The sequence below is a fragment of the Cucurbita moschata genome, unplaced genomic scaffold (assembly GCF_002738365.1).
Source record: "Cucurbita moschata cultivar Rifu unplaced genomic scaffold, Cmos_1.0 Cmo_Scf00020, whole genome shotgun sequence".
Lineage (NCBI taxonomy): Eukaryota > Viridiplantae > Streptophyta > Magnoliopsida > Cucurbitales > Cucurbitaceae > Cucurbita > Cucurbita moschata.
Genome location: NW_019268536.1, coordinates 1,295,982 through 1,307,354, shown reverse-complemented (window position 1 = coordinate 1,307,354; position 11,373 = coordinate 1,295,982). Strand labels below are relative to the sequence as shown.

Genomic DNA, 11,373 nt, shown 5'->3' with positions numbered 1-11,373 from the left:
AAAAAAAAAAAAAAAAAAAAAAGAAAAAAAAAAAGAAAAAAAGAAATCATGTAAGAGTTGTGAAGAATAATGGATATTTTTAAGATGAAGGAATGTGAAAAATAAATTTGGAATGTGAAAAATAAATTTAGTTGCATGAATTGTTTGTTTGGCTGTTGCTTCTGACTTGTTTACATCTTCTGCATCTATCTTGGACAAGTATAATTCACGTTTGGAAACATGCATCTAATTCTTGTATTTTTTTTTCTGCCTCCATTAGCCTAGAGGATATCATTTCATGTCACTTGATCCATAACTTTACATTTCAGTGGCACCCTTGAGATCAATTGTTCAAAGGACATCAAAATTCAGGGGATAATTGGACCTTGCACATCTTTGGAGAAGGTTGTATGCTTTATGCACTGTTGTTGGCTTTTGCTTATGTATATTAAGTTCTCTATTTACATGATTGCGGCATGGAACTGATTGCTTGCTGTGCATATATTCAGAAAGGTCCTTCTGTTGCTGATACTGTTATTGGGGAGGGAAATACTACTTTGTGGAAAATGTGTGGCATTGACAAAAGTACTTGTTTGACAGTGTACTTTGATCTTTCATCAAGTGATAGGTCAAGTAATCCAGGAATCGCAAATCCACAGTTGTATTTGCAGTTTCTTACTAGGTAGGTTATCAATTGTGATGATTTACTATCATCTTGTAACGCAGCACATGTCATAGCAATGTTTAACATCGTTGCTGCTATTTATTATTATGATTACAGTTATCAAGATCCTGAAGGTCAGTCAATGCTTCGGGTTACAACTGTCACTAGAAGATGGATAGACTCTGCTGTTGCCGCGGAGGTTTCTTATTTTACATTGTCCTAAACTTTTCTGCACATAAATATTACTCTATTTTTACTATTCTGAGAGCTAGCATTTCCAATGGGGATAAACAACTCAAATTTCATTGGAGAAAAGTTTAACAAAAAAAAACATTTAGGAATATGCATGTTACTATATTTTATTTTGGAAGTTTTTTTTTTATAAGAAACAGAGAACACTTCCCATTTTCATATTCGAACTTGGATCTGAGTTCTTGCTTTCCTGCTAGTCATGCTAAACTTCATAAGGGAGTTCCATTGTGTATATGTCTGAAGAAACCTCAACCCAAGTTACTAGGAAAAATTGGTTTATGGGAATTACCTGTGTGAACAGGATTATTTATTTGATCTCAATTTTGGCTTTGTATGCGTTCAAGTATGGAGGGGATTTGACCCTGAAAATTAGCAATGAAGTTTTTCATTTATGCGTAGTCAGATGGTGTGATTAGGTAATTGGTGGACTTCCTAGTTATTATATATTTTAAATGTACAATTAGTTCATAGATAAACACTGGTGGAAATGATTTTTCTTATCATCATTTTTAGGAGTAGAGGTGTCATGATTGGTGTGGTTCTACTTATAACATTCAATGGGTGCCCTTAATTGGTCCATGTGGGTTCTACTATTTCAATTAAAGAAAAATGCTTATTGGTCCATGTGGGCTCAAAAATAATATTTTTAGGTTGTATCGTGGTTCATAAGCTTTGTTTTGTTTCTAATATGTCATTGTAACCTCACTTCTGATTTACACACTCACACACTTATCTCTGTAGTTGTTCTCTTTCTCTAACTTGATTATCCATGAAAAGCCAATACACACACACACGTGAATTCTCTTTTGGTTCTCTTTCTCTATCTTGATGATTGGTGAAAAGTTAAATCTTTGAGGCATTGATTCCAGGAATTGGTGCAAGGGTTTGACCAAGAGGCTGCTGCAGTTGTGGTGGCAAGACTAACTTCCTTGAAAATGGAGATGGAGGTATTTTAGAATTTATGTTTCATTATTTAGTTGTACATTTCATCAGACAATTTTTTGTCCTTCCTTCGAAAAGCCACCCCAATCTGCTTAATTTGTTTAATCTTTGGAAAGTCTGTCCCAAAGAAAATGATTGTGAGAGAGTATGAGAGCTATTGAACTCGAGGTCACATTTTTCATTTCAGAACTTGTGATGCTTGGATGTATGTATTCAGGTGCTAGTTATGAATGCAATGAACTGAAATTTTGTCTTGGCCCATGAAATTACTTTCTGTTTGAATTTGCATGCATATAAGATCTAAGGTTAACTAGGTTCTTATGCCGGATTTTTATAAGAATTATTTCATTTTGATGAAAAAGATTATAAGGATAAACTTAGCCCCATGGGCTTTAACTTGCTAATACATTTTGAGAAAGTTGCTACTGCTCATCCTCTACCCAAAGAGATGTCCAAGAATTCTTTTTTGGAAGGGTAAATATCCAAAGAAGGTGAAAATCTTCCTAGGGACTACTAACTTTGATGTTTGACTGCAATTTTTTTTTGGGATGAGAGACCGAAGTTTCATTGAGATAAAATGGAAGAATTACAAGGGCATACAAACATGCGACAGGAAGAGAGAGCCCAAAAACAAACTACAAAAAAGGGCTCCAATCTAGCAAAATCAAACCAAGAATCAATTTTTTTTTCTTGGAAGTCCGTCCTGAGGGATGTTTGAATGCAATGTTCAGGGAAGATTCTCCTCGTAACACCCTTTTCCCTAGTTGCCACGTTCGAGTCTAATTGGACTTCAAATTTATTCTTTTCTTGTTCCTTTCTGAGATGGTTTTTCTTAGCTTTTAGACTTTTACCATTTGTAGGATTATGCTATGTTCCTTAGTTATAGCCGGTTCAAACACCTTACTTTGTTGGCCCATCTTTTTGACAAGGAAGATCGAGTGTCCTAACATAATGCTACAGTTTTCTTCGGCTGTTTTGTGGAGAATTTTCCTTGAGAGGAACAATAAGATTTTTAGGAAGGTTGAGAAGTTCAATGAGAAGTCTTGGGAGGCAGCATGGTTTTTTGTAGTTAGGGTCGGACACCTTTTTTTTGGGTTTGTTTTTTGTATGCCTTTGTATTTTTTTCATTTTTTCAATGAAGCTCGGTTTCTTACCAAAAATAGTAATAACAATAATAGAAGCCACTAGTGGTATTTTGTGGGACTTGAGAGGTTTGGTCGGAGAAGAGCAAAAAAAAATTTCTAAGAAGAATCCAAGGAGCTGTATAACCTTTGGGAAAATATTTCTTATGTAGTCCGGCCTCTTTGGGGCTTGCTCGAAACACCTATTAGTTAATGTTGACTTTGGTTGGAATAATATTTTTTGTAAACTTATGTCTGATTATTGTAAATGAAATTTCTGTCTTATAGATAGAGACTAAAGATAAAATATTACTAGAGAAGTGGACCGACCATAGTTAGGAATTACAGTCCTTTGCGAAACCACACTGCAAGTTTTGTTGCATCTGCCTGGGACCTAAAATATTCTTTTCTTGATTGCTTTTTGTTTGTTTATTATTATTATTATTATTATCATTATTTTGATATAAGCAGGAACTTTATAATATCAATAAGCTAAGTGTTTGGTTGAGAGGATGAGGTCTGGCCATAAACAAGAAACTGAAAGAAATTCAAAGACGAGTCTTACTAGATAAAATATCATAGCATGATAGTCAAATTTAAATAATTTCATATTTATAGCCTAAACAACTGCCAATTTGAATATCTTCTAAATTTCCAAGTGTTAAATGCCTCTTCTGATTGCACTCCCTCCGTTAGTTCTTAAAGAAGGATGAAATTGCATTCTGCTAACTAGGTTTTGTTGCTTGCTGGTTCAATGGGTCATTTGTTCTACTGGTATCTCCAAAGTTGTAAGTTACTTAATGTTAAATTTTACTCTTGTCAGGAGGGGTTCGATGCTATTCGGTGGTTGGATCGATCCTTGATTCGTCTCTGTTCTAAGTTTGGTGATTATCGGAAAGACGATCCATCTTCCTTTACTTTGAATCCTTGCTTTTCTTTGTATCCTCAGTTCATGTTTAATTTGCGGCGTTCACAATTTGTACAGGTATTTACATCTATTAGGATCTCGTGCTTGAAGTTATTCATGTCAATATGGTCCAATGAAAAGATGATTTACATTCTTTTGGCTGGATCCTTGCGATCCTATGTGCAGGTTTTTAACAACAGTCCAGATGAAACTGCATATTTTAGGATGTTGTTAAATAGGGAGAACATTACAAATGCTGCAGTGATGATTCAGCCATCACTAATATCATACTCATTCAATTCACTGCCTGCACCAGCATTGTTAGATGTTGCTTCCATTGCAGCTGATCGTATTCTCCTGCTAGATTCTTATTTCAGTGTTGTCATATTTCATGGAATGACAATAGCTCAGTGGCGTAATATGGGATACCAAAATCAGCCAGAACACCAAGTTTGTGCTATATCTACTTAGTTTTGTTCTTAAACATTTGTCATTTGATAGTTTATAATGGGTATAATATCAACCATATCATCCATTTAATCAATCTAACAATCTTTCTACAGGCATTTGCACAGTTATTGCATGCTCCTCATGATGATGCGCAAAGTATTATTAATGAGCGTTTTCCAGTACCTCGTTTGGTTGTCTGCGATCAGCATGGTTCCCAGGTTATTTTCTTACCCTGCAGCTTTGGTTTGCATTCACAGCAAAGATTATTACGCAAAAATACTCAAATGCTATAAAAGTTATTTTGTGCTTCTGCTGTCATTATTTTAGGCCCCTTACTTAAAGAGTTATTTTCAGCTTTTTAAACTATAAACTGGCTATAGATACTTATGACCCGTGAAGTATAAATAAAGAAATTCATGGGTAGAATGGTGGTATATTGACTTGGTTATTTTATTATCTTGATTTTCCGAGCAGGCTAGATTCTTATTGGCGAAGTTGAATCCATCAGCGACATATAACAATGCTCAAGAAATAGCAGCCGGGTCAGATATCATATTTACCGATGATGTTAGTCTTCAAGTATTCTTTGAGCATCTTCAGAGGTTGGCTGTGCAATCTTGAGAATAGATGGCTTTCTTGAGGCTTACGAAAAATCGGATAGTTCTTGCTGTGGGAAAAATCACTGATGGTTATGTATATCTGGTGTCTCGTTGACTTCTTTTCTGGTGTTTCCATTGTTTTCCAAGTTGAGAAGCCAATATTCCCACATTGTCTCATTTGAAGGATATATGGGAACACTGATAAAAATTCTTTTTTTTTGGGGGCGGGGGGACATTCTCGGTCGGCGTTGGCATTGCTGCTTAATAAATGGTCACAAAGGTCATTTGAGCTTCAAGTTAGTTGTATGAGGGAGGGGCAAAAAGAGAGGCTTGTTGGGAATGTAATTTAGAGGAATCAATGGACAGCTTAGACATTTGTGAAAGTCATTCTGTTAGGAGTTTTGGTTCTTCAATTTGTCATTTTGTACGAGGTTAGACCACAAGTAAGTATTTTTGGATGATTCTCCAAGTAAATTATAAGGAAGGTAGCTTACTGTCATTGTGTTTGTGTTGTTTTCAAACAGGTCTGAAATTTCAATTTTATTTAAATGACTCATTCTGTTGAGTATTCAATTCAATCAATAGCCCCTTATGACTTGTTCTTATTGCTAATATTTAGACTCACTTTGATTGTGTTCATTGGTTCTCTGCACTTTTATTCTCTCACAATTTTCTCCATTTTTGAAAGATTTTCAATGTAACCCTATAAGAAACGTATTTTGTAGACCGACCTGATTCCCTTGGTTTCGAATCCAAGAGTCTTAACTTTTCTATATGAGCATTCGGTGCAAATATCAGTGTAGAAGAGTGAGTGTCATTATGTCTCAGAATCTCTCCCTAATCTTCGATAGGTTATCTAAGGGTTTGTCTCGATTTATCGTTATACTCAACGAGCCATAGGGTTGTGATGGGTGGGCAAAAATGTAGGCTACTGACAACCATTTATTATAAGATCTCACTTAAGAATGTCCATTTATAAACCAAACATAAGAGAATAAAATATGACTCTAGAACGGAAAAAAAAAAAAAAAAAGCCAACATTTGCCACGGAAAGCAGAGGATCCTAAAATTTAGCAGACAAAAAAGGACATGGAGAAATCTATAGCAGTAGAAGATCATACAGCTAAATAACAATCTACTCTACTAATGCACTGAAGAACAGCATACAAATTGAGCCCAATATGGCCTCCCTTTTCTCCTTTCTCTCCTAACGTCTGATGGATATCTTGCAGGAGAGTTCCACTCATTTGCAATCTCCCTGCTTCTCAACTCCGAGGCAGGCGATTTCGCCTGCGTAACGGCGTTCACCGTTTTCTCATCTGGTTTTTCATCTTTATGAATCATGGAACCCAGATTCTCTACTCGGGTTGGCGATTTCTGTTTGTTTTCAAGTGCAGCATCATCCAATAGGTTCTTGAGAGCAGTGTGTGGCTTTCCAGCACTCCAGTTCGTTACCTTGGCGATAATCGCCTCGTTCTTCTTCTTTCCCGGTGAGTCGTTTGCAACATGAGTATAAGATGGAAACCAGCCAGCTTGCAGCGATGCAGAATTCGGCTGCTCTCGCGTGCCCGAGTTTTGTTGGATTCCTCCACCATTAGGTTCAACCAACGTCATAAAAGATGGTGCCTCAAACATATCAGATCTGTTAGAATGTTGTCCTTCGGTTGCAGCATTGGCCTTCTTCAAGATGGTTTCCTCTGCTTCGGTTCGTGCTTGCTGCGTTACTTCGCCATCCACAACAGCAGGTAAATCCGACAGAGTTGAGAGCACTGTTCCTCATAGTTAAGAACATATATTAATTATCGACAAACTTTGGATCTAAAGAAAGAATATCAGTTATTGTTAGCTCACCATGAAGCACAGTTCATAGTTCATACAAAGCATAATAATATACCTGAGACAGACCCCCAGTTGCCTTCAAGACTGTCGGTTTGACTAATCGCATCGACTGAAGCATCAAGAATGGCCGATGTAAGCCGTGGTTCTACGCCAACTTTCATGCCATCATCTTTCCCAGTTTCAGAAGCAATTCGATTTCCGACTCCAGCAAGCTGAACCACACTACCATCCTGAAGAGAGTCTGATCTTCCAGTGACAGATTCATTACTATGATCATCTTCTTTTACACTTTCCCGAGTCTCTGGAGCTAAACTAACGCTAAATTTTCTCGAGTCCGTGCTTTCGGTCAGAGATATCGTTCTAGCGGATTCATCAGCTATCTCTTCTGCAACAACAATGCATTTGTTCTCCCTGCCGTTAGTGGTAGATTCAGGTGTGGAATCAATCCCTAGGACTTCTGAAGGAATACTATCTATCCCAAAATTTGTAGCGTCACTGATGGTTAGATTCTTATCATACTTTTCATTTTCACCGAGCATACCTTTAATCTGAGCTGCATTCACGTCTTGAATGGGAACTTCTTCGGCTTTCGTATCAACCGACACATTCTCGACTCCACTTTCCTGTTTTTGCCTATTTTCCACAGTTTTCGTGTCAAAAGAAGCTACTTCGGAAGTTTGATCAAATGGCTCGGCCTGCAATGTAATACAACTCTCATGAGGGTCATGTACAAAACAATTGGTTGATTCAACCTCCTTATGATCATGATCCTTTGAATCTTCAACCGAAGCCTCAGGATGGTCGACAATGTTCAAGTCACTCGACACAGAAGGCAGATGCACATTATCGTTCTCTTCTTTTATTTTATTGGTCTCTAGTAAGTTGTTAGAACTGCAAGATTCGAGTTCTTTTTGAGCATCAGACAACACTCGAGTCAAACCAATGGGTTTAACATCTGAAACAACACTCTGGGGCATTTCAGAATGGTTGGACATGTCATAGTTAGCCACTGATTGAAGAGGCTCTCTAGGTATCTCGATGGTTTCTTCCAGCTCCGATAACGGCTCCGATTTATCATTATCAGTTTTTACCGTTGATGCTGCGGTTTCTGTCAAATTCTTACACAAGTCGACGTCCTCGTTTTTCTTTTCATCATATCTTCTATCAGGCATGTTTTCAACACTATCAATGTTCCACTCTTGTTGCAGAGCAGGTACTATCGTTTCGGGTTCATTAAGGTACGAGTCACCTGTAGTAGTAGTATTCACATGATCAATGGGTGGAATCACTGAATTCCCAGTTCTAAAGTTGGTCTCAAGATTCCCAAAGTCTTGATTAATTTTGGTGTCCTGCTCTGTTCCTGACTGCTTGACGGTAGTTTCTGCAACAGCTGAACTTTCCACTTGCTGGTTTTCAGTTGAAGAGCTCGATGATGGAGTTCCGAAATCAGTCTCGAGATCCACAAGTTCTTGATTAATTTTGGCTTCCTGCTCATTTCCCGACCGATCGATAGCAGTTTGTGCAACAGTTGAAGAACTTGACGATGCAGTTCCACAGTCGGTCTCAAGATTTACAAATTCTTGATTACTTTTGTTTTCTTGATCACTTCCAGACTGATTGATGGCAGCTTCTGCAACAACTGAACTTTCCACTATTCGGTTGTCAGCTAAAGAGGTTGACCATAGAACAACAACTAAGTATTATACAAACATAAGTTGTAAAAAATTCAAAGAACATGATCACATTTCATGTCAAAAAACTAGACAAATTTTGTAACAGTTCAAGCCCACTACTAGCAAATATTGTCTGTTTTGGCCCATTACGTATCATTGTCAGCCTCACGGTTTTGAAACATGTCTATTAGGAAAAGGTTTCCACACCCTTATAAGGAGTGCTTTGTTCCCCTCTCCAACCGATATGAGATCTCACAACCCACCCCTCTTGGGGGGCCAGCGTCCTCGTTGACACACTGCTCGGTGTCTGGCTCTGATACCATTTGTAACAGCCCAAGCTCACCGCTAGCAGATATTGTCCGATTTGGCCCGTTATGTATCACCGTCATCCTCACAGTTTTAAAACACATCTACTAGGGAGAGGTTTCCATACCCTTATAAGAAATGCTTCGCTCTCCTCTCCAATCGATGTAGGATCCCACATATTTCATCCGCTCGGATCACACTTTAAGAAACTACCACAGCATGCAGCATGAAGGATGAGCTTATCTACTTATTAGTTCTTTCCTTCAGCAGCTGAAAACTTTACTTTTCAATTATTCCTTATAGTTAATGTTATTGAGGGTCCAAGAATTCACCATATTTGGAAGAAAACCATTGTTTAGGAGATTAACACATATCTAAAAGGTTACCAAGAAATCAAAATCATGATCGAAACTAACCGAGTATAAATAGCTAACAATACGTCCCCAACACAAGACATACCAAGAACTTCTCTGTCTTTCAAAGTTCGGGAGCTACTCATTTCATCTTCCATCGCCATCTTCGACGTGCTTACTGGATCCAAAGCATCTCCCATGGACTTGTTTGGTCGTACCTCCTCTGAAAACTCTGCAACAGCATCTGAAAACATTTCATCTTCGGATGCCTTTGATTTTGTTTTCGTTCCATCGACACCCTTGTCACTGTAACATCCTCCCAAGACTTTGGAACCTATGCAGCATTTACTGACATGATTAAAAACACCTTAAGGTACAGAAGTTTTCATCATCATAGGTCCCTCCTTTCCAACAGAAAAAGAAAGAAGAGATAAAAGCAAGACACAAAAGACAGAGAAAGAGAGATATATGTAACTTTAAAGAGAACCCACAGAATAACTTTTTAGCTTTAAATCCTAATTTGGTCCATGAACTTATCCTACTTTAATCCCTTAACTTTCAACTACTCTGTTTCATTCCCCATTCCAAGTTATGTTAGTCTATGATATCCCACCTCGGTTGGAGAGGAGAACGAAGCATTTCCTATAAGGGTGTGGATACCTCTCCCTAGTAGATGCATTTCAAAACCTTGAGGGGGAAGCACGAAAAGGGAAAATCCAAAGAGGACAATATCTCCTAGTGGCGGACTTGGGCTGTTACAAATGGTATAGAGCCAAGCACTGGGCAACGTGCCAACAAGGACGCTGGCCCCCAAGTGGGGTGGATTGAAATATCTCACATCGGTTAGAGAGGGAAATGAAGTCTTCCTTATAATGGTGTGAAAACCTCTTCCTACACGTTTTAAAACTTTGAGATGATCTACTAATGGTGGGCTTAGACTATTACATAGTCTCTCATTAAGACTCCGCTAATCATTTAACAAGAACATAGATTCATTTGAAAATCAAACACCTAACCTACAAGTACTAATTATCCAAAGTTGACACATAATGATAAAGTAAAGTAAACAAACAAACGCTATAATGATGCCAGGTCCCTATCAAATAATTCATAACAAAGTTAATACTAAGGACTAGAATTGCTTTCTATCAAAAGTTCAAGACCACCAAAGAAGAAAGCACAGAGAAGAACATTTAAACCCAAATTTAGAACACAGTGTAAGGAAAAGACTTCTCACTGGAGGTTTTATGATCGCCATCATCATCTGAAACAGTCACAAGCGTGTTAGCCTCAGACTCAACCAACTTGAACCCTTCAATCGTTCCACAAACCCTCTTGTGAGCACGCCTACGTTTGGCGCTCGGATGAGGGTTAGGAAAGTGCCATCCACATTTGTTGCAAACATGAACTCCATGGCTCTTTTGCCCTACAAAACTCACCAAAACCCTTCATCAAAAACAAACCCATCAACTAATTTCCAAAACCCACAAAAACCCAAGTGCCCAAATCCACAATAAACCCCAAAAAAGAACACACACAAAGAACAAGAACCAACACAAAGAAACAGAACAAAACCCAACAGTCTAGAGGGTTTTCTTACTCTGATCTCGATGCTCCATTGCTGAAAGAGGGAAAGAAAAGCCAAGAAGAACCAAAATGGAAGTGGTTAAAGGAGGGAGTTAGTTAAGTAAAGAAAAGGAAGAGATGGGAATCATTCTTTTGTAAAAGGGGAAAATGGGGAATACCGTACTGACCCTAGGCTGTTGGAGGAGGGGAATTCGGTGCGGCCGAGCCTACAGAAGGACGCGTGGAATCGTCTTCTCCAAGGGGACAAATTTGTCTGAACAGTGTAGCGGTAGCTACTACCTAAAATTCTAAATTTATAAAAAAAAAAACAAAAAAAGATAATTTTTTTAATAATAAGTTTAATTATAATTCTAATAAAAACTCTGACAAATCTCACCAAACAAGACACCTGCTGACAGGGATGTCTTAGGATTGTGAAAGCCACTTTAAAGTTTGGAACTTTTTTGTGTTTTGTACAAAAAAAGTCCAATCAATGAAATTTTTAAAGAAAAAAGTCTTTTTTTTTTCTCCCCTTTTTTAAAAGCAAAGCAATGTTCTTTTAAAGCATAGAGATGCCTAAGCTTATTGTTTATTATATTTATTTATTTTAGTATTAATAAAAGAAATCTTGTTGAGATCTTTAATGGATTCAAATGGGTGTTATCAAGATTTTTCTTTTTCTTTACAATTTATTTTTCTTAAAAATCATTTGCAAACATTAC

At 37.6% G+C, this 11,373-nt stretch overlaps 2 protein-coding genes across 6 annotated transcripts in view; one reads left to right on the top strand and one right to left on the bottom strand.

The window, feature by feature from the left end:
* LOC111458069 (protein transport protein SEC23-like) overlaps positions 1 to 5,492 on the top strand; it is an 11,048-nt gene extending 5,556 nt beyond the window's left edge. Inside the window, exons 5-12 of the mRNA XM_023100572.1 lie at positions 309 to 384; positions 489 to 661; positions 761 to 842; positions 1,765 to 1,842; positions 3,782 to 3,943; positions 4,052 to 4,315; positions 4,429 to 4,533; positions 4,790 to 5,492. Of these exons, the coding sequence (XP_022956340.1) occupies positions 309 to 384; positions 489 to 661; positions 761 to 842; positions 1,765 to 1,842; positions 3,782 to 3,943; positions 4,052 to 4,315; positions 4,429 to 4,533; positions 4,790 to 4,936 (1,087 nt within the window). The 3' untranslated portion in view covers positions 4,937 to 5,492. The remainder of the gene's footprint in view (positions 1 to 308; positions 385 to 488; positions 662 to 760; positions 843 to 1,764; positions 1,843 to 3,781; positions 3,944 to 4,051; positions 4,316 to 4,428; positions 4,534 to 4,789) is intronic.
* A 344-nt stretch (positions 5,493 to 5,836) lies between these two features.
* Positions 5,837 to 10,817, bottom strand: LOC111457832. Of its 5 annotated transcripts, XM_023100239.1 has the most exons (6): positions 10,686 to 10,817; positions 10,323 to 10,511; positions 9,192 to 9,419; positions 7,295 to 8,419; positions 6,809 to 7,138; positions 5,837 to 6,683 (listed from the first exon to the last, which is right to left on the bottom strand). In XM_023100239.1, exons 1-6 carry the CDS (start codon positions 10,702 to 10,704, stop codon positions 6,058 to 6,060), a joined length of 2,517 nt encoding a protein of 838 aa, XP_022956007.1. In that variant the 5' UTR covers positions 10,705 to 10,817; the 3' UTR covers positions 5,837 to 6,057. The 5 variants fall into 5 exon arrangements, with proteins under 5 accessions (XP_022956007.1, XP_022956003.1, XP_022956004.1 ...); XM_023100235.1 differs by having other exon boundaries at positions 6,809 to 8,419; positions 10,686 to 10,816; XM_023100236.1 differs by having other exon boundaries at positions 6,809 to 8,404; positions 10,686 to 10,815.
* Between the last annotated feature and the right edge of the window lie 556 nt (positions 10,818 to 11,373).

Excerpts from the sequence above, each read along its gene's own strand:
- LOC111457832 (XM_023100235.1), bottom strand. Across the intron at positions 8,420-9,191 it reads GAAAGACAGAGAAGTTCTTG|CTGACAACCGAATAGTGGAA; the intron begins GTATGTCTTGTG and ends CAACCTCTTTAG. Across the intron at positions 6,684-6,808 it reads CAACTGGGGGTCTGTCTCAG|TGCTCTCAACTCTGTCGGAT; the intron begins GTATATTATTAT and ends TATGAGGAACAG.